This window comes from Triturus cristatus, chromosome 3_1, assembly GCF_964204655.1.
Source record: "Triturus cristatus chromosome 3_1, aTriCri1.1, whole genome shotgun sequence".
In the NCBI taxonomy this organism is placed as follows: Eukaryota; Metazoa; Chordata; class Amphibia; order Caudata; family Salamandridae; genus Triturus; species Triturus cristatus.
In genome coordinates, this window is record NC_140583.1 from 869,290,629 (window position 1) to 869,314,244 (window position 23,616).

Sequence of the window (23,616 nt, forward strand, 5' to 3'; positions counted from 1 at the left end):
GGGCCGGACTGGGAACCGAAGCCGGCCCTGGCAAACTTCTCGCGGGGCCCCTGGTGGGGAGGAGGGGGGTGTGGCCGAGCAGTTTGCTAGGGCCGGTGTCAGCCGATTTTGTTACAGGGGGCCGATATTGCCAGCCCCCGGTCACAACAATGGCACCCCAGGGGCCCAAAACCAGCCCCCATCCCGGCGTCCTACTAGGGAAACGTCCGGTGCCCTCTACGGCAAGTCCGGCCCTGCTTGAGGTTCTCTGTATGGATTTACTCTGGCTTGATTCAGCTTTAGTGATACTGATAATCATGCGGCATTGTCCATGGAAGTTGGTGGCCAGTGTGAATGTGCCATATGGTCAGAGCAGTTCGCATTCTAGTACTATATCCACCAAGCTCTTCTGTCCTACTGCATGACTGTGAGATGGTCGGATGGGAACTCAAAACCTTCTTAGAATCGTGATCTGACTGTTTATTGCAGTTGAAATCAGGAAAGAAACAGGAGGATGGAAAATGGCGGCTTAACATTACTGAGTTGAAGTATCTGTGAGATTTCCTACAGGCTCCTTTCTCAATTAGGGTGGATGGGCTTTCCCTTCGCGCACTAGATGAACAGCCATTGAATACTGATGCTATTCATTCATTGTATGTGAGGCCAACTGAGAGGTTGATGTCAAATACATGATAATAGGTTTAAGCACCAAAATGCATTTTTTGCATGGTGACAGTAACTATTGGCATTGACAAGATGTCAGAATGAAAGCATTTCTGATAAGGCAAGGCTGGACTGCCACTATGAGTGAACGCGTGAGCCATCCACCTCCCCAGAACAGTGGTTCTTAACAATATGACTTCTGTGAACCTCCACTTAATCATTACTGAAACCTAGGGACCCCCCACTGAATCATTATTGGAATCAGGGCCCCGTCTGAGTTATTACTGAAAGCTGGAGATACCACCCTATGTAATTTCAGGGTGTAGGTGACCAATGAGTGCGTTGCTTGCTCTTAGGGGGAGAGGCTGGAAGTCTTGTTGTGTGGTGCGCCAGGCGGACCGGGTGGGACATACTGGGATTTGAACGGTGTGATACTTATTGTCAATATATGGGTGTTGAACTCCAACAGGTGGGGACTCAGTGAGACATCTCAACAGCATTGTGGTTCGGAATCAGTCTTTGTATCTATTATCGCTACAATGTTTAATTATATTGTTATTTTTGTATTTTCTATGCAAAATGCTAATAAAAACAGTTTTAAAAAAAGGATTTGAACCGCAAAACAATGCACAAAAATACAGAAACAAGCAATCATCAAACAAATCCACAAATGAAGACATATTTTATCGAATTCACAAATATAAAAACAAATTCAAACGTTTGTCAATATTTTAGGCTCAATGTGAATATTGGAGCTTTTCTTAGTTCAATTTAGGCTACTCGTCGTCCATAATATATATTATTTGACACACTTGCACGGCTCCCATAAATCAATCTGAGGATATCAACTTAATTTTTAATCTCCAATTTCAAATACCTTCACATTTACAGAACATTTTAAATTGTTTAATATATACTTTGCTTCTTTATGTAGATAAACTTTATTAATCTGTTACTATTATTTAGTTTTCTACGCAGTCACAGACCCCCCGAGTTGGGTCCCAGGACCACAGGTTAAAAACCGCTGCCCCTGAACATATATTTATAAAAAAACGTTAGTTAGAAAGGGTTAAAATTATCAGGACACTTGAAGAAAATGAGCATACCTTACAGTTAGGTTGAACACCTCACGCTGTATATTAAGCAGTCATCTACTACAAGTTCCCTCTCATGTTATCACCATTTATGTATTTGTTTTGTCTCAAAGAATAAGGCACTCGTGTACATGGGGCTCCCAGCTAAAACAACAAATTAATTTTACACTCACACTAAGCCGCCATCTTCAGGGGTGAAGAAACTTATAGTGTTGTTTGTAAGTCTACATAAACCAGATGAGGTTATGAGTCATCCTGGAAGGGAGTTTAAAAAGTTAACCTCTTCCATGCTCATGACGTCTCCCGGCCGTCATGAGTCACGATGGGCGTGTGCGGACGACGGCCGGGAGACGTCATGACCACGCCCGCGATCGGAATGTCAGCACTGCGGGAGCGCTGCGGCGGAATTTGCGCCGCAGCGAAGAGGTTAAATAGATTTATGACAGAAATGTTAATACATATGAGATACTTCATATGTGAAAAGGTTCTGGTGTAGCTGCCATTACAGGATGCCAGGCTCTGCTGTCATCCAGCGGCTGGTTGGGTGAAGGACCTGGCCGGGTCCCCGCTGCGCACAGCTGAAAGACTGAGCATTGCATTTGCCGTGAGATATGGTTAACGTGGCTGTTGTGCGAGTTATAGATTGTATAGCTTCCTATAACTTGTAAATTGCAGAACTCTTTGGTTGCAATTTTTATCAAAACCTTTACTTTAAGTGTGATTTTTAAAGACAGATAAATAGATGTATCAACAGAAAGACGGACAGATCACATGTTTGGGTGCTTTGATTGCACAAACTTTTATTGTCGTTCCCATTGCGGTGGCCATTTTCAGGGCACCACTGTGTGAACGTCAAAAACAAATCCCGCAAGACAGGAGGAAACCCCTAATCTGGCAGGCGGTATGACAACGGCTTTAGCGGTGTGGCGGCGGGGCAGATCCGGCGCCGCATCACCAAAGTCATAATCAGGCCCTTAGTGGCACGTTTATTTAAACTATGGGACAAAACTTTCAATTTATCTAGCACATACTCTGTCAGTTTTATTAGAAACATGTTTTTTTAATTCTGCAAATTCTGCAAATTATCTGGCAAATTAAGTGTCAAACGGGCTAAATTCATACTTATATGATAAACCCTGCAGTCACAGAATCACATGAATCCACTGGCCCTCGCTAATTACCATAGTTTTAGCCACAATTTAGTCATGAAAGGTAAACAGAACCTAAGCATTTTATTTCAAATGAGTGCCTCTTTTAGCTGCACTTAATAGAAAAGAGCTTCCTCAAGCTAACTACCCTAAAATAAACAGGTAACATGAAATAAACATGACAGGTAAGGTGTAATAAAATCCTATATGCGATCATGGGTTTCTGATGACATTTACTAACTGCTTGGTTATAGCTTTTGTGGTTTATGATGTCACCAGAACCCCTCAACTGCAATATTACACCGTTACCATTTATGTAGCATATAGATACACATATATATATATATTGCAAAGGCATTTTCTTCTACCTTTTCTCACCTCCAATTTCACTGCTGTATTTACACAGGAGACATCGTCTTGGAATAGTTATTTAACTTAATTTTAGTCATATACAAAGTATTTATAGGTTATCAGCAAATGGGAGTGGCCTAAAACTTTGATGCATTGAGGTTCCTAGTCTATCAGCCTAATTTGTTGAGATTATTACTTGGTCCACCCTGGAGTACACTACATGCATTGGGAAGTAAAATGGATGTACTCTACTACCCCTATAGTGTTCTCACCACATGTCGCCAACATCAAGTTCCTGTATTTACCATTCGTAATGTTTTCACTTTAGAGGTGATCTGTCTATTTGTACTGTATTCTACTGCAGGATTTATATAGTGCTTACTACACCTATGTACGGCGCTGAAGCGCTTGCAGATGGATATCTATGTTAATGTGCTTCTAAGGTACATTTAAAGTAAGGTGCACCAATATGCAGATACACTGTAGTCAGGTGCTGAACACAAAAGGATGATTTCTATTGCCCTTAAAATTTGGAGCATACATGTTGCCCCCAACAAGAAGTATCGACCTTCTCAGTCTTGCTTAGTGAAACTACTTCAGGAATAAGAGGTCGCTCGTTGAAAGGCTATGCTCTGCTCAGCAGCTTCCTCCTGTTTTTTTAGAAGAAATGTCATGATTCCTACGTCCCTGCTTGTTCCACCTTTTTGTGACTCCTGTGGGCACCTTTCCTGCTCTTCATCACTTTACCAACTGAAAAAGAACCTGTCTTCTTGCTCTACTTCTACTTAACAGCTTTTTCATCATTTACTTACTCTGATTCCAAAATCTTTCTCTGCCTGACCTCTCGTCCTAATTTCATCCTCTGCCTGAATTGTGGTCCTCACACCTATTTCATTGCTAGCAGCACTTGTCCGGCAGTGACATTTAGTTTCAGAAGGAAAAGATAATGCAATGCCGATGGACCTCAAGACACCCTATATTGTTGGAGCTAAGAACCCACCCATATCCTCTTTAGATAGTCACTTAGGCCCCTCACATTCCAGATTAGTACATTTGTGTTATGTAAACTCAGAAATAATTGACGCCTAGAAATCCTACCACTTTTTCTGCATGATTTCTAACATCTCATACTCTCATTTGACTTGCCCCACTTTCCTACAGGGGCACATTCCATGCCCGAGCTCCACAACCTACCGCTCAAGCAATTCCTGAGTCCCCCATATGTGACCATGTGTGCTTTTGCCTGTGCAGGCCCAATCCAGCATTATGTTGTTCATACTCCCCACTACCAAATTCACACATGTAACATTTAAAGCATGGACCAGAGTGAACTGGTGGACTTAACCTCTGACAGGATTCAAAACCTTAAAAATACATACAATAATAAGTGTTGTTCAAGGGTTCTCCAAAGGTTTGGAGCTTACAAATGGACTGGCCAAAGTCCCATCCTAACGGAATACGAAAGGAATTCAGACGATTGATGGCCCAGCACAGTTCAGTCATCCATTGGATAGCTGTGACAGAGAAACAGGAGATTCACTTCCTTGCAATCCCCAACCATTCCACATGAGCTGAGTTTTCCCTGGTGTTCACAATCAAGTTTCTAGTAATGACACCTAAAGTGACTGAACACCGTGGCTTCTGCATGGCAGCGTACTACAAATACTCAACCTAATAGGATATCTCACCAAAGGTTAGGGTCATAGGAAAATTTCAGGGTAGAGAGGCTTTTCGCTTTCTGAAATCAATGATAGTCTTGAGCTCTGTGCCTGCATTTAATGATCAAGGACCCTGGCATCTTTTGGAGAAATTTTGCCCTTCCCTTGCAAGCAACGGTGACGGTGTGTCAGCACACAGATCCCTGCATAGCAATTGACTGTCTTAGTAGTTTGAAATTCTTTGTTCACCATGAGAACCTCTGGTTTGCAGACCATGCCATACTTGTTCATGGCCTGTGAAGAGGTTGTCAATATCAACTATCTTTTGCTTTTCAGGAAAAAATATATCATTCTCAATTATCTAAATTTCTTTTTCATCTCGTCATAGCTACTTCTCTGCTACTGGAACATTTGTTCATATTTAGGGAACAGAGTTTTAGTATTGTTTTCGTATTCTATTGGACGCAAATGTCTGGTCACTTGAAAAATGGCATCTCTGTGCCTATAATTCAGTATAGGGACAGAAATGTGGAGTCTGAGTGAGAACAAGGGACTGCAGCCCTATGCACTTTTCAATAGAGAAAAAGGTGGAAAGCTCTCTGTGGCGCAGTGTTGACTTTATCTAGTCTTCTATAAACATTCCTATGATGCACACCTTCACCCTTTCTGGTAGTCTGACCATACCGATGTTACTGTACTCGAGCAGTGTTTTCCAAACTGTGGCCAATGACCTGATTTTTGGTGGGTCTCCAGATTCAAAGCAATGCAAAAAATGACTTTAAATTCTGTATTTATCTTATCATGTTTGCTGCGTTTGAAAGACAGAGGTTAAACGTCAGGCTATGACCTCATAAATTGCTACTTGTTTTTTTAACATGGGGATTGGTGTTTACAAACTTCTCTCACTTTGAGGTCGGAGAAAGAAAAGTGGGTCGTGGGTCTAAAATGTTTGGAAAGCCAATAGCAGCTGGTGTTGGGATTGGGCGGAGCGGGCTTGTTTTGTGCTCCATTGGGAGCTTGGAGCAGCTGCGGCCGCTGCAGGTAAGAGCGGTGGGGCTGGCTGGGGGGGATTTCGAGAGACGACCACGAGGGAAAAGTAAATAAATAACTAATTATCCCTCATGGTCGTCTCTTGAAATCCCCCCCAGCCGGCTCCACCGCTCCTAACTGCAGCGGCCGCGGCTGGCTGGGAGCCTGTGCCTGCTGGTCTCTCCACCCAGCAACACAGCTGGGTTGGAGAGATGCCAGTGTGCATGACGGTTTGGCCATCATAAGACGGCACCAAAACCACCATGCGCACTGACAGCAGGGCCCACCACTCGTCCTCCCTCTGCTGCAGTGCTGTGGCCCAGCCCCCAAGACTCAGCCAGAGGACGAAAAATAAAATGATCTGCATTTAGATCATTTTATTTTTTGTTTGCCTCTGAGGGCAGTGGGGCGCTGCTCGTCCGCCATAGCAGTGGAGCCGCCGCTGTGGAAGGCACTGCATGAGAGAGCCATTCCGCATCCACAGTATGCTGTTCCAATGTATTCATGTTCTCTTGAAGTCTTGATTTGATTTAATGTCAGGTGTCAGTCACAGGGGACGCCCATTGCTGGAGTACAATGTTTAAAATAGGAATAAGAAAAACAAGAGTTCTGCCTCAGGCTTGCAGATGTCAATATAAATATGGTTCCACCAAGCTTCACAGTCATACCAGATGGGTATTGTAGGAAATTCATAGCATTGCATAAGATGTCAGCAGGTGCCAGCATAAACATGAGTTGCCTTCAGTGATCTGACTAGCTGATATTTGGACGTCACAACTCCTGAATAAGCAGGAGAGCCATCTGGTGATTACAATGAGAACCTTACTTATATGGATTTGATGCAGTATTGATTGGGACAAGATACTTTGTTGCTTTACATTTGTCCACAGGGCCTGGGTTTTCGATCTGAGTCTGAATTCATCTCATTGCATGCCACTAAGGAAATCTCCTGTATTAAATATATTTGTACTCATATTGGACATAGGGCCTTATTACGAGTACTGCGGTCCGGGGACCCTCGTGCTCGTGGTGCCGATCTGACCACCATCACTCGTCTACCCTAGCCTGAGTGTGGCGGTGGGACCGCCTCAAGACCGCTGCCTCCACCAGGATCAAGGATCCCCCAATGGCGGCATTCTGACAACGTCCTGAATATGCTGGTGGTGCTGCTGCCGGCACCGCCAAGCATATTCTGACCTGCATATCCACTGCCCTTTTCAGGGTGGGGATCTCGCCATAAGAAGGGTGGTGGACATGCAAGTAAGGGGCCCCACTCACTCGTCAGACCCAACCCACTCACCCTCTTTTTTGGGAGACAGTGCATTAGCACAATATCAAAAAATAGAATTTGCAATATTAAACAAGTGCATTTCTTGCAACTTTTTATTTGCTAATTCATCTCGGATTGGTATATAAAAAAAATTAAATGCTTGTCTCATTTTGTAGGTGTGTGTCCACATGTTAGCGAATGCCTACAAAATGGCACAATAGCCACATCATAGCAATTTTGTATACATTATTTTCAGCCATGCTGCACAGCATAACTAAAATGAATAGGTCTACCCCATGAAACCTATTGTCTTTGCCAATGCTTGTTGTAGTTATAGTGAAGCACACTTTCGCCATTAAGGAGTACATAACTGGACCTGAAAAGGACAAATGCGACCACTAAATCCCTCTTTATACAATTGACAAGGGGTCCATGTAATTCAATGCATGATGAAAACCAGTAATGCAGTAACACCTACAGCTTTAGAGGTATTAAAATGCGCTCTTCTTTTCACAGACCAATATTGACCCATCGACGTCAAAATCCTTATGCTATACAATGAGAAGTTTATTTGTTAAGTGTATGATTACCACTGGAATGACCATGTTACTGGGAACTTAACTCATAAATATTCGGAAAATGTTGTGTAAAAAAGGCTGTTGTGTATTTTTGTTGCCTTATCTTCAATGCAATAACTACCACTTTTACTATAAAAGAAACAGGGTTATGTTATGTTAATTTAGTTTTATAAGGTGCACAGCTACCCAACAAGGGTTTCCTGGCGCCAGCCTGAGAGGAATCAAGAGAAAGTCCAATTATTGGTTAAACAACCAGGTTTTTCAACTTTTTCGAAAGTTTCCATACATAGTTTCGTTACGGAGTGACATAGGAAGGGAGTACCACAAAGAAGGACCCAACCAAGCGAAGGATCGACCACCCATCCGCGACAGCCTGATCCTAGGGACTGAAAATTTTGCTTGAGTGGTGGAGCGAAGAGAGCGGGAGGGTAGGTAGGGGCAAACCAATGCTTTCAGGTATCGAGGAGCCGAGCCAGATTTGATCTTAAACATGTAACTTAAGGCTTTGAATTTAATCCGACTCTCTACCCTTGGCAAATGAAGATCGCGCAGAGAGCCGGAGATGGAGGCTGTTCTGGGAACTTGGCAAAGCAGCCTGGCAGCTGAATTCTGCACCACTTGAAGCTTACGGATCACATCCCTGTTAGACCCTAGGTAAAGAATGTTACCGTAGTCCAGTCACAAAGTGACAAGACCCTGGACTGCGGTTCTCTGGGTGGAACGAGGGAGCATCCAGATGATTTTTTTGAGCCATTTAAGAAAGGTAAAACAGGTTCATCCAATGGTCATCTAAAATCTGATTCAGGTTGACCATGCCCAACATTTGCGACCATTTCGTGGTATGATTGCTATGCTAAAAGCCTGAGTTTATACCATTATGCTACGTCACCTAATTAGAACTTCAGGCAAAAATCCCATTGTGGGAGCATAGGAAGAACACGAATGAGCTGAGAGTGAGCAGTTGTTGTTCATTTCACATGCAATTATTTCAAGGTTCTTTGGCGTGAAATGGTCTCTGTGCCAAAATGGACACAAGGACACATTTGGTGTTAAAAATAGTACAAAATGGCAAATTATACTAATGCATAATTTCACTTACTTTTTGGAATATTTTGCATAATTTCTGTGAAAGGAAATTACATTAATTTTACCCAGGCCTCCAGAGAGCATACCTAGATACATCATTAATGTTGTCATAGCAAATTATTATTATTATGTGTGCAATTGTTCACTATTTATGGCCAGACTCATTCTGACAAGTTCCATTTCTCCATTATGTTCTCATATCGGTCCTGATCACATGCAGTAGACTTGCATCAGAGCGTCAATCACTTGTGAAAGGGGCAAGCAAATCCAAATTGGCCATTAGTTCCACAAAAGTGAGAAGTATAAAGCTAAACCATGAGCAGTATGCCTATCTCCAAAATACTGTTTGGCCACCTAGACCAGAATGCCAACTAAAGCCTTTTCTCAAAATTAATTGTAATCATAGCAAAAATAGAATATAGCACATTATTGAAGAAAGAAAATCTCACTGAGAAATGAAGTAGCTGAATCCTCTGCACCATTGATGCGGGTGGCGTAACGTTGGAGAAGGGTTCCTGAAAAAAAACAAAAGAGGCATTTTAAATGGTGAATAATTGCCTGATGTACACATATAGTTAGATAGTGGTCTTATATATATATATATATATATATATATATATATATAAAATGTATACATATATATATATACACACACACACACACATATATATATATATATATACACACACACATAAGTTGACTACAACTTTTTATTGAAGCAAAAATGGTACATACAATCTTGGATGGATGATATCCAATTGATAGCTTCCAAAGGCCACGCAAATCAATTTCCATCAAACAAAGCAAGGATTTTTTCAAGAAGGGAAAATGTGATATTTGTATTTTATAGTGCATTTATTGAGGTCTATACAATGTCACTTAGATGTCAGCACTCACCTGTGTGCTGTGAAGACTCGTAGTATGACTAGAAAGTGTGTAATCTCTACTCACCTAGGAATCAAGGGCCAGATGTACGACCATTCCACTTTGCGAGTCGCAAATTGTGACACTTTGCGACTCGCAAAATGGAATGTACAACAGTGTCTCAGACACTGTTTACGATTTCTAATGGGGTCGCCAAAGACCTACCTCATTATTATTAATAAGGTAGGTCACAATTTGCGACCCCTTAGGAATCTCACTTGGGGACAGCAGACCACCATTGAGGTGTTTGCTTTTTAAATAAAGCAACTTATTTTTTTTTTTAATGCAGCTCATTTTCCTCAAAGGAAAACAGGATGCGTTTAAAAGAAAATAATGAAAAGTTTTCTTTTCATTTTTTAAGGGCAGGCAGTGGTCCGTGGGACCACTGCCTGCTCTTAAAAAATAGGTTTGCATACATTCACAAAGGAGAAGGAGTCCCCAGGGGACCCCTTACCATTTGCGAGTGGCTACTGTGATTGTTTTGCGACCGCATTTGAGGTCGTAAAGCAATCGTAGATATCAGTGCGACTTTCTATTAGGAAGGGATGCCTTTGGCACGCCCCTTCCTAATACCGACTCGCAAACCCTATTTTGCGAGTCAGTAATAGGAGCGATTTCCTGTTTGCGACCGCTAAAAGGGTCGTATATCTGGCCCCTTGTATGTGCATGCCACCAGACAAGGAACACAACAGGCAGCTAGTATGTTAAAACAAACATTTGCAATGCAATAGATCTCCTATTTACGAGAGTTTAAGCTATTGTCATTTCCAATGGCAATAGCCCAAACTCTTGTAAATTCGAGACCTATTTCACTTCAAAGAAGCAGCCGACTTTGTCCGGGGCTGCTTGAAAGTGAAAGCAGGCATGGCGAGGAAAGCACGTCCTACCTGCAGTAGGAGAAACCCATTAAAGAAAAGAGTGCTTACAAACTAAAATAAGACATACCATGTCGCATCCAAAGTAAATGGGCCAGTCGCCATGGGAGGTTACAAAAGCAGACAAGGTGGTACTAAGGTGGGACTAACAACCCTAATAACGACTTGCAAGCCAGCATTTACGAAGGACAATGACACAAGCCAATGAAAAATATGGGCAGAGAGTGGGTGGGGCTTCACTGCCATACTCCACTACAACAAGTTTCGCAGAGCAGTGCATGCGAGCTGACTCACGCTCGACCTAAAAATTAACATGTTAATCTGCCAGCACAGATTTGGTGAGGGGTGGGGGCATTGCATGCCCCCCTCCTTGTCAGGAAAGGAGGTTGGGTTGGTTCATGTGACAAGGCCTAACTGCTATTTAAGCTGAAGCCCTAAGACCCTTTTTCCAGACAGTAACATTTGGCCTGGTGTTCCCAAACCTGGGAAAACTGCGTGTGGTAATATGAGGCCAACGCCATTCGTGATTGTTCAGAGCACTATTCCATGCGGGAATTCCACTCTGCCAGACTCGTATTGACGGCCTTTGTAGTTAATCTACAAAAAGGGCTGTACTGTCCGAAAGCTGGCTGTGCAAAATCAACAGGGGAGGAGCAAAGTTTTTACTTCAAAGGTAGAAATGGACATGTTCACGATTTTATTGAATGTTTTACTTCTTTCCCAAATATGCCCCTGTTGAATGTTTCAATAGGATTTTCTTTGTTTTGAACAAAGAATCCGAAAAGGCTACTAAGGGTATTTCCATAATTTGACTGAACAATATGTCAGCAAAATCAAATTTGCTGTAATTTCTTCGCACAAACCCTATTTTTTTTTAGAAATTGTCTCAAAAAATTCAGAAAGCTTGTAAAGTTCCTCACACAACTTCATGAAGTACATGGAAATGGCATTATGCAATCTCTCATAGTCTTGCTCAACACTGATTCAGTCACCACCCAGAAATATATATTCTGCTCATATACTCTGGTTGAGTAGGAATGGAGACATTCAACCACAACCTCAGCACCCACAATCAAGTTATTATCGATGTTGGTTTCATAAAGAAATAGAAATACAAATACTAAAAAACAGTTGTTTGAAGTACTTTACATACCCTCATCAAAAGTCCCCAACATGCACTGGGGTAACGGTGCAATTCTTAATTGATATATTACAATGAGTCTGCAATTCTGAATAAGGAAAAAAAATTGGTTGCCAAAGCATTAGATTCAACCGTTATTGATTAACCTCTCACGGAAACAAGCTATGACTTGATCGACACACTAAGGGGTATATTCACAAGAACGTGTGCTAAACATCACCAAAAAACGCAACTTTACACATCGCAGCCCATCTCGGGAAAATAACCCTGTGTTAACGTGGAATTCACAACACGGCGGTAGCATGCGATAGTTCGCCAAAAACGCGGCCAATGTCTGCGATACAACCACCCCGACGGAGATAAAAACACACAACACCAGAAAACTTGTGATGAGCCCATCCGCGATGAGGAAAGCAGGGATAAGCACCGCCAGGACCGCGAAACACACGGCAGGTGGGAATGAGCACAACAAAAGCCTGAAAAAGCAAGACAGACCAAACAGAAAACAACAGCCAACCACAATGGAGGCAACCCGAGCCAGCAGATAACCCCACCAAACATATTGACAACAAAACATTGTACATGGCAGGCCAACTTGGACAAGATGAATGCAGCTTGAGAGTGGAGGAGGACAATGGCAGAAAACCAGAACCCCAGCAATGATGCTAAAGGCACAAACAAGCAGAAACACGCCAACAACAAGAAGGCAGCAATGCATACCGCAGGGTAGTCCTGGTCCCTCATCCACGTGTCGCCGGCTGGCGTTGAACAGGGTTAGTGGCACCACGTGTCGCCGACTGGCGTTGAACAGGGTTAGTGGCACCACGTGTCACTGGTTGGCGTTGAACAGGGTTAGTGGCACCACGTGTCGCCAGCTGGTGTTGAACAGGGTTAGTGGCACCACGTGTCGCAAGATGCCCATATGGAACTATGCCTCACTGAGCGAAGGGAGTCTGGTGCTGTGGCCGCTGCCCCGGCTTTGGGGTCACTGCCATTCAGGGCTCAGGACACAGTTTCACATATGGGACCTACTGGGCCGAAGAGGACGCCGGTGTAGTATGTGAATGAGGAAGGAGTGATGTGGGCCAGCGTCGGGGGGCTAGCGATGGTCTGCGGAGGCTGCAGAGGTCACGGAACTGGTGTTTGGAGCTTGCACTGGCACGTGGTGGACCCTCCTTGATACATGCCGGTGTCAGAAGGTGATCAGTGTGGCCTGGCTGCGCAGGGGTGGGCCTGACGGGTTTGGGGTCCAGCGGGCCGGGGCACGGCAGGCACACAGGATCGCAGGCATCTCCGCTCATGAGGACAGCGTTGGCCTCGGGCGTGGTGAGAGGCGCCGCCCTGGCAGAGACATTGGGCTTTCCGGAAGAGGACCACGCCAAGGGCTACGTGCTTTTTATTCACACCCCTACGCTGGGCTGGCGTACGCCGGGCCATCCCACTCCGCTTACGCTTACGGGGGACGTAACAGGCAACATTTCCGCGTACTCCCCCACTGGCCGGGGTGACATGGTTGCGTCCACTGTCCACTACACTCCATACACCAGAGGTGTATGTCGCCATGGATATGGGTGTGTTCTGCATACTGCGGTCTGTCCAGCACATCTCTGCCACTCTTGGCATTGTGTGCTTTCCCAGTCATGGTTCTCCTGCCTCCTTCACACATGCCTGGTTGCCACCTCTCCCCACATTGGGCTAGTGTGTGGCTGAGGTGCCATGCCGTTGATGGCTCATGTTCACGGCTTGCCCAGGTTACCATTGTGAGTTGTTCTGTCGTGTCTGGTGGGTGGGCATGTTGTTTAGCATGTTGGTTTTGATTTTGTGACGTGTGCATTGCCAGAGTTGTGAGTTGCATGGTTGTGGAGTTGAGGTGAGTAGGGTGTTCATTTGGATCTTGCCAAGGGGCTGTGCATTTCCCTTGGTGCCATTCTGGGGACGCTGGTTGCTGATGGACTGTCGGAGGATGGAGGAATCGTGCACAGTGGCTGGGTATTTGGAGGTGAGCTTGGTTGAGGTTTCATGGTGTTCGGTTGTTGCCTGCACATTGATGTGAGACGGGTGCTTTCTGTTGCGGTGATTGTGTGCTGTGTCGGCAGGGGGCACAGGTATGACATGTGTGCTGTGGATTGCCCCAACACGTGCGTGCATCCAGCTATGGCGCATGGGCCTTACTTGGTGTCCAGCGGATCCTGAGCATTGTGTTGGACATTTAGGGACTGGGGTAACAGGATCATGATGATGTCCAGGTCAGGTGTGAGGGACTTAGATGTGGCTGGCTGTGTGTCTCCTCCGACTGTGGCGGGTGTTGGTTGGGGGGTACCAGGAGCCAACAGATGCAGCACAGCCAGCAGCTTTGTGTGGGGTGGGATGTTGGTTGTCCTCTGTTTTAGTGCCGTCGGCCTGTTGGGCGTTGTTGGTCTGGATGCGTACGATGGTTGTATTTTTGAGCCTGTGGTGGGCAATGACATTGTCAGGTGTAGGGTCTGTGTGGCTGGTGCGTTTCCTGGGGGTCCGCTGTCTTTGTCTGCGCTGCCTGTGTGGTGGTCTGGGGGGAGTGTTCCGGGTGGGTGTTGGGGTCCTGGGGTGGTGGCGTGGGTGTTGTGGCCCTCTTGGGTGTCCGGCCCACATGACCGGTGGCTCCATGGCATCTGTTGCCCTTCCGATGTGGCTGTGAGCTGTGCTCCCTTTTGTGGTGCAGGCTGTGGTCCGACTTTGCACCAGGTCAGAGCAGGTGTTATTTTCCTGCTGCTAACGCGCCTTATCGCCTGTTTTGTGTTCTTATCACAGTTCTGTCTGGTTGTTGTGAATGTTGTGGAGTGGTGGTGTTGTCGCGGCTTTTGGCACGGCAACGCCTACTCTGCATCACATTAGCGATAGTTGCGGTGGTCATCGGTGGCGATGGTTTTTGTGGCTGCTATCGCGGCTAAACTGCTGATATGGGCTGTTTGCACCGGCTTGTGAATGGGGAGGTAAATGTATCACAACTTTGGCTGCGCTAAAGTGCCGTTAAATCAGAGACAGATCCTTGTGAATATCCCCCTAAAGTGTATGTTATGCTGTGCGCCACCAGTAACATTTCATTGTTTGATTTTGCTTCACTGTGGTAGCCACTTCAATAAAAGCACAAACTAACGCCTGATTGCAATGATCGAACCTAATAGTGTGTTTTCATAGTTAAGTGGATCTGAGAATGGTCACACTTTTCACATGGTCAGATTACTTGGAAATACTTCATGCCCTTTCCAAATCATTGACTAAATGCATTTTCCATGTTTCAGGATTGAATTCTTTCCAGTGCTAGAATTAATAGTCATGCTTTAACTGATACAATAAAAATGAACAAAATCAGACCCTTTAAAATAGAGTATTCTACACAGCTACTGGAATAAAGAAAGAATAGAAGGAATCTTGGGCACAGATGGAGGTAGTCTAGTTTAGAACACCATAAAAGTGATTGCCAACTGCTCCCAAAGATTATCACAGGTTTCTTAGCAGTGATTCTGAGCAGGCAGAACACCTACTGTTTTTGAAGCCCATTCTGCACTTGTAAAGACAACCTTGCTCAGTTTAGGCCCTGATTCTGAGTCTGGCTGAATGAAGTTACTGCACAGAATTTCGCGGCCCCTGATTCACATTGGGTCAGTTTTTCCACACCATTTTTGCTGGGTGCAGAGAACCATTACCGATTTTTCTGGCCATTAATTCCAGCTGGAAAAATCACCAACAATGATCTCCCCTGAACGGAAAAAAACCCTCCCCTTCCTTCCCTACTTACCCCAACCTCCTTGCTTGCCGCTACGTCGTCAACTGCAGGTCCCCCATAACATTTACCACCATCTCAATGCAGGTGGTAAATGTATGTATTAAAACTGCATAGAAATGGGAATTATTTGTGGTTTTATGAACGCAAAAATTGTTCCCATATGGTAATTCCCCATTCGATGGTACTGGTTCAGATTTACTGCATGTGACACCAAATCAAATCCAATTTTATTGCAATTAGATTGTAAGGAAGCGGGCCATTAGTTGTGTGTCTTGCAGAAGTAATGAGCCCACATTCACCCCTTCACTTGGAACCAAATACCCCATTTTAGCGCGTAACTCTCAAAGTAGCGAAACAGAGCAGTACAAGGCCTACTCATGAGGAATTGGTGTGGGCTAGTAATCACCATTCGCTTCCACGCAATAATAACACTCAATAAAAACACTCTGCACTTTTTCTTTAGAAAAGGAAATGTACATTTATTACACATACAATACTTAATACTATGCAGTAATTTACAAATATACATGAGGCTGGTGGAAATACCTTAGGCACCATTATATTTGACCCGTAAGGGGCCATCACCCCCACAATCTAGCACAGAACCATATAGAGGGTCACTTTACATCAGGTCAGTGTTACCACCCTTTAAGGCCAGAATCACATGTCAAACACCTCATTCCATCACTGACTTCAGTAACCATAATCCATATACACATATTATGAGTAATAAATCATTGCCACCATGTGCAAACATTATGTATGAATGTCAGAAATAACAACGCCTTTAAATAAAGCCTTGTAAATAACCCTTTTAAGTAAAGCATTATTATAACTCTCACCAAAATAACACATTTAAATAAAGCATTGTTTGGACATAAACCATGTGTGTGTATCTTTTTTAAACACCTTTAGGCCACATAAACTGTCGCCATAGGAACAGCGCCTAGAGGGTGTGGCACTCTCAGTGGCAGAGATAAAGTTATAGCCTGGAGAGTGCTTGAAAATAAATGGAAAGCCCAGAATAGTCCTAGTTTCTCTGACCCTTCATACATAGGGTCTGTGCTTTAATGAAAGCTTTCTGAGGATGGGGGCGGCTGCACTCCTGCAGCCCCCCACACACTCCTCTGTTGCCTTTGGCGGTGCTGCTGCCATCCTGGGGCCACCACATTATTAAAAACGTTGGGCTTCTGCAGAGCCCCACAAGACATTATGGGGAGCTCCCTCCCGGGAAGCATGCATATTTAATTAACGGCTCCAGATATATTCTTTTTAAGCTGCCGCACAGCCTTGCGCCATACGACTTTCTTTTTGTTTGCTTTCTTTTTTTTATATTCTTGGAGATGCCCGGTCCCACTCGGGCAACCCAGATGCCTTTTCCGTCAGGGGCAGCTCGAGGAGCCCACCCCCGGTTGCCCCGGCCCACTCCCAGCTTGAGCAGTATCTTCCCTAGCTGCAGCAGGAGCTGGCAGCTCTTCTCCCCTGCCCTCTCATGCAGGTAGAGAGTTTGCTTCTGTGGTGGCCGCCCACTCCCCCCAGACACAGGTAGGGGAGCGGGGGACAGGCACTCCTCCTCTTCTCAGGGGACTGCAACAGAGCTCAACAACCTTCAGTGATGTCAGAGGCCAAGAGTTAGGATCCCGGGCCCCTTTCTGGCTTCTCGAGGCAAAAACGGTGCTCCCCCAGTCTCTCTTTGCTAGCGGGGTCCCTAAAATGGGGTCATAGGCCCCCTTCTTATAAAAACTGGCACAGGGGTTAGGATCACATCCACAGAGAACATCTATCCCCTTGCCAATTTTATGGTCTGATCACCCGTTAATACAGTTCTATATTCCTAAAACGGCCGACAGAGTCCTCGCGAAACCCTTAAGGCAGTGGTCAAAAGTCCTTCCCGAGATTAGATGGTGAGGTTTGCGCATCCTATCTTTCATTTGGGGACTGCATAGACTATATAGTAGGGAGTTTGGTCCCCACAAGTGTTGGAAGACTCCCCGTACTAGAATAAGCGTCAGTTGGTTTTTGCCTAAGTATCAGTTGGTTTTTGCCTGAACTAAGAGAACTGAAGAAGAAATGTTAAAAACCGAAGAGAAAATGCAGACGCCAATATGATGAGGAAAATAAAAAACGTTTACAAGATAACATTAAAAAAGTATCACCATGCATTTCGAGGGGCCAGATTGAGTGATTTTGCTGACAACATCAACCAGGCGACGCATTCTTCCACAGAAATATATGCGATTGTTAAGTCATTCCTAAAACTCATTCCTGTTGCAGGGAAGCGTCCTCCTTCCAAGGAATGATTTGAGCAGCTGGCAAATTACTTCCTGGGTAAAGTCAGACAGATTTATGAATCCCTAGCAGTGATACCAAACTCTCCGACCACATCGAATGTTATCGCCACAGCCAGGAAGCCCGCAGTAGAACTCATCATTCCCGAGATTGAGTGATTCCGATATTCTAGGGGCAGCAAGCATAGTAAAATCAGGATCACCCCTTGATCCAGCTCCAATGAACATTCTGCTGAAAGGAGGAGAGGCCACACCTTCTGCTCTAATGGCCTTATACAACACCTCGCAGGAGGCGGTCTGTGTTCCTGATGCATGGAGGTATGCAATTATATGGCTTTTGTTAAGGAAAACCTCCTTGGCTTGGCCTATTTCAATGCTTCTGGGAATAAGCAAAATCTTAGAGAAACTTTTAAATAGCTTTCTCAAACTTTCTGGAAACCAATAATATCTTGCATCATACACAAACGGGCTTTTCCCAAGGCTGCAGGATGGAGACAGCTCTTCTGGTGGCCACTAAAGACCGGAAAATTACTCTAGATCATGGAGGGTCCCTTGTGCTCATTCTTCAAGATTTGAGCGCAGCTATCGATACCATCTCAGACTCAGTCCTGAGTGACAGGTTGGAAGCAATAGGGATCTCAGGGACAGCACTAAAATGCCTAAACAATTTCTAGCCAACAGAGGTTTTTAAGTGAGCGAAGAGCCTTTCTTGTCAGACACGCATAAGCTGGAATGTGGAGTACCGCATGGCTCTTCTTTGAGCCCTACGCTCTTCAACATATATATTCGTCCTCTCTATGACATCATCTGCTCTTATGGCTTCACAATGGTATCCTACACAAACGACATGCAGATTGTCATCTCTTTATTACCTGACACCAATTCCACCTCTAAGAAGCTTACTATATGCATGGAAGAGGTGACTAGCTGGATGGCGGTAAGCCGTCTAAAGTTGAATGGGGACAAAACAGAGGTGTTGGTGGTTGGAAACAACCCTTCGCTCTGCGACCAACTCCCATGGCCTCCTTGTTTGGAACAGCCACCTATTCCTAAACTTGAAGTTAAGAGCCTTAGCATCACCTTGGACAAAGATCGGACCATGGTTTCCCAGCAAAGAAGGTGGCAGGCACGTGCTTCGGGCAGCTAAGAAACGCTTAATTGCCTTCCTCTGGAGTGTTGGTGGTCCAAGGCCTAATTCATTCATGCCTGGACTATGGCAACTCCTTGTATCTGTGTAGCCCAGCTTATGGCATAAAAAAGTTGCAGGTAACTCAAAACGCAGCAACATGAGCCTTACTGGGTGTGCCAAAAATGAACTCTGCACAATCCGGCACTTGCGCAACTTCACTGGCTGCTGATCAAAAACAGAACAGAATTCAAGTCCCCATGCATTGCTCATAGGTTAAAATACTCAACAGGCACACATATCCTTCAGCGACTCATTACCCCACACACAGACCCCAGAGCACTGAGATTAAACAACCTCTCCCTTCTTGACAACCCCAGAATTAAGACAGCAAGAGGAGGACGTCGCTCACTTGCCTACCTCACCACCAAATTATGGAACATTCTTCCTGTTCAGCTCAGGTCAAACAATAATTTGTCAAGTTTTAGGAAGCAACTAAAAACCCACCTCTTCTGATAATTTTCAGGTTATATTCTTTTAGATAATACTGTGTTTTAGTTTAACTCCTTCTGTCAGTGCCGCGAAGCCCATTGTTGGGTGTCTGTGTGCTCTAAAAGACCGTTTACCATAACATAACATCCCTGGGTCTTTGTAGCTCTGGGGAAGGGGCCCCACGCATGCCTCTCCCCAGGTTTAATAATTAGAAAGGCTCCTTGCATATCCCCTCCTTAAGCTCCATGCCCTCTGTGTCCTCATTGGTGGGCGTCAATGATCAAATCCTTCTCCCTTCAATATCTCAGGCCCCGTTGGGCCCTGGTACGGTGTGACACCTAATTGATGGATACAGATTTTTCTCCCCACCCCTTCCTCTTCAGGAGCTGAGTGTAGCTTAGTTAATTGCTCCCTTTGTTCCAGCTACTGGAGAGCAATGTAATTACCTTGGCCCAGCAGGGTGACAAAAGGTTTGGGCTCTGATCCAGACCTGAGCCAGATAAAAACGACAATTCTGGATGATCCCAGGGGCGGATCCTCCACTATGGCGGAGGAGCATCGCCCCACTGCTGAAACACAGCAGGCAGAAAGAAAATAAAATGACAATAAAACTATTTTATTGTCATTTTATTTTTGACTGCCATTACGCGAGTCTAGGGCGGGGCAGGGGCACGTTGCATCAGCAGGAGGAGGGAGTGGTGGTTGGCACTGAAAGTGCGCTTGTTGGTTTGGCCAGCCTTCCACGGTTTGCCAAACCAACATGCGCACTTGGATATCTCTAGGCTGTTCCTTGGAGATATGCACAGTGCTCAGAGCACAGGCTCCCACTCCCGGTTGGAGGGTGAGACTGGCCCGATCTGCCCCATCCCAGTGCTGCTCAACTGCTGGGAGTAATAGCATGAGAGGAGCGTTGGGATTGTGCGGGGAGTCTGGGAGCCTGTGCTCCTAGGGATTGGAGTGCCGGGAGCAGAGGAGCAGCGAGGTGGTGCGGGAGCAGAAGATCGTGGCGGCCAGCAGCGAAAGGTAAGTGAGTTTTTTTTCCAGGCACTGACCCGCAGGTCTGATTTGCAGCAGTCGCTGCTGAACGATCCATAAGATACCTTCCTAGAACCAGGGCCGGACTGGCTGTAGCGGGCACCGGGCATTTCCCCAGTGGGCCACCAGGGTGGGGGTCATGTTTGGGCCCCTAGGGGGGCTGTTTTTCTTGTAACAAAATCGACCGAAACCGGCTCTATCAAACAGCTCGGCTCCTTCCCCCCGCCCCACAGGGGGGCATGCCAAGCAGTTTGCCAGAGTCAGTTTTGGTTCGCAGTCCGGCCCTGCCTAGAACTTGCTGATCTGATCTTGGTGCACGTTTCACCCCATTTTGATATTTCACAGGACTTTGTAGGCCAAAGGGAAGGGAAACTGCTCTCTAAGGCAGAGTTTTCCCTATGTCTATAATAAAGGGTCACAGCAGACAAGACAGTAAACTAAACTGACTTTCCATACGAGTGTCCACTAATATTATAAGGCCTACCTCAGCTCAATATGTAACCCTGAGAGTCCCCGCTGTGCCAGGCTACCTTTGCACAGTTATCGGACTGTGAGCAACAGTAGTCTCACTTGCGCAGCCCTCACATGTGTGCACACGCGTGTACACGGGTAACTAGCAAAGTGCCCCGTACCCATGCTGCGTTGCAGCAACCTAAGCATAAATGGCGTACACTGGCCGTAACCATGCGCAGTCCATTTAGCATGTGTTTACCGTGGGCAAGTCACCAGCTGTGGGGCTCGCCCACAATAAAAAGGCTAAAAACCAGGTGATCAAAAAGCAAAATATCCGAGCAGTTTACATGGGAAGAACCCATTTCATTACACAGATCCTATTTAGACATTCCACTGCAGTTCTTCCTCACAGAAGCCAAAAGCATCACTTTATTCATCATTAAATCATTATTATTATAGTTCTCCTCACACCTCTAAACATCAATCTAGTGACAAAAACCTAACTTTGATGTTCCGACTTCCATTGTGGTTTCTCGGTTTAGTTGATGTTAAAAGTTGTTAAGGGCATAAAGACTTCCAGACACTCGAAGGATCCATACCATAGATGGATGAACTGTTGCTCTGTTTTTTTGGGACTGAACACCGTTTTTGAAACATAGATGTGATGTAAGGCTTATTTTATTGACTTATTGGTTTTCTTTACTGCAGATTCACCACACTTTGCATTAGTGAGCTTTCTTATAACAAGGCACACAAATATCTGAGTGTGCTATTTAGGTAGCAGTAATGCAGAGTCACAATGGTGATGTTGGAAATGCTGTGGCGTTTACAAAAAACAAAGGGCAAACAACATGGGGACCAACAATAAGCTAGTGATATTAATAATAATAAAAACTCATAGAGATGAGACACACTTTTTTGTGTGGTTTCACACAAGAAGGTGCATACGGCCACACAAGCATTCCTTGGGGAAATGCAAGTGTGTGCACTGACAAAAATAAAGTAATTTAACCCCAATGCCAATCAAGTGCTGACCTCCGCACAATACCCACTGAAAATGAGTATCTATCGTCAGAAGCACCTCCCTGCCCATGGTGCTCCTGGGCCTCTGGGGATAAATTCCACAATGATGTCCTTAACAGGGATGTGATCTTTCAACCCCAGCCCCCGAGGCAAATAATGTAAGGAAATAAATCCGAGTTATTCCAGCTAATCAAATCCATCGAAATTATTGTAATGTCGGAAATAGTTGCCAATGTAAAGCGCTAGTCGCCTTTTATGCTATTTTTGTCACACCAAAATAACTTGCAACGGCTGAACAATCGCTCTTGGTGTAAAACGTGAACAAAATATCGATTCTGTCTGAAACTCTCGATGTCATTCAGGTTGGCTCCAAAGTCACAGCTGGTGAAACGAAATGGGCCGTTTTGCTACAATAAGCCCGGTGCCACGCTCCAGCGCGCGCCATTTGTTTCTGAGCATCGCCGTCTGCATTTAATTACAGGACAGAGTTAATGGGTTTACAAAAGACAACGAAAAAGAACCGTTTCTTTTTTGAGCCCTGCTCGTGTCGCAGTGAAGAAAGACTATCAACGCTCTATTATTTCTATATTTTTAATTATATCGGGAATAGAGCTGGCTTTGGGAAGGGGGGTCTTCTGTGTCCTCTGTGCTCGCCACGTCACTTCTGAAGGAGGAATTATCGGCGGCACGCCAGCACCTGCCGCCGCCAGTGAAGCCTGAAAACCTGCAGCAGGTGTGCAATGCACATCCCTAATTCATCGCAGATTTAAAACTAGGTCACCACAGTAGAGTCAGATATCGCGCATCAAATTTTAAAACAACATGGAACCACACACCGAGACAGCAAAGGCCGCCATTTAAAAAAAAAAAAATCCATTTGAAATTACATGGACACACCTCCGCTATTAATGAAATATACTGATACAGATCTTAAAGGTACATCCCTTCTCGCCTCTGCCCCACACCTCCATTTCCATGCTCCCTATATTATATAGGAGGGGAACAAATGCATTAAGGTGAGAGACTAGGACCAATTCTATCTCTCCAACTTAATCTAAGAGGTTACTCCATCGAAATTAACGCCAGTAAGATTCTCTCGCTTCTTAACTCTGCTAACAGCTCCTATAAAAATCCAGCCCTTCCCCACTGCTGTTTTAGGTCGAGCATTCGACACCTCTTGTATATACTTTAGTTATATACTTATATGTGTATGTACTTTGTGGGCTCTGGAGATCAGCCCTAGGACTTGTCTGCTTCCGCATAGGGACTTTTTTTCTATTCAACTGCCTCTGTTTAACTGTCCTTATAGAAAACGACCAGCAGAGGTCAGTAAAATTCCAGAATTGCTTTCTGCTGAGGGACTTTCTTTTTTGTATTTTTCTGGCAACTGCCTCTATTTAACTTTCTTGATAGAAAACGATCAGCAGAGATCAGTAAAATACCAGAATCACTTTAGCATTCTCTAGATTCCAGTCCATAGAAATTGTCTTCCACGAGCACCCATAGATAATAATATTTTTTTCAGATTTTGTATTTTCAGTGATATGACCCCCGAAGGCCCTGCTTTTATATTAAAAACGGAGCTTTGGACTATACAATTTCCAGCTGAAAGGCAATATTTCTCTCCATGTGTCCTCATA

The 23,616-nt window shown here is 44.9% G+C and overlaps 1 protein-coding gene across 4 annotated transcripts in view; it reads right to left on the bottom strand.

Annotated features, from left to right (window-relative positions):
• Positions 1-23,616, bottom strand: part of MYO3B (myosin IIIB) — a 2,253,613-nt gene that overhangs the window by 1,542,242 nt on the left and 687,755 nt on the right. For all 4 annotated transcript variants that reach the window (XM_085645333.1, XM_085645331.1, XM_085645332.1 and 1 more), the window contains one exon: positions 9,306-9,371. In XM_085645333.1, the coding sequence (XP_085501459.1) occupies positions 9,306-9,371 (66 nt within the window). The remainder of the gene's footprint in view (positions 1-9,305; positions 9,372-23,616) is intronic.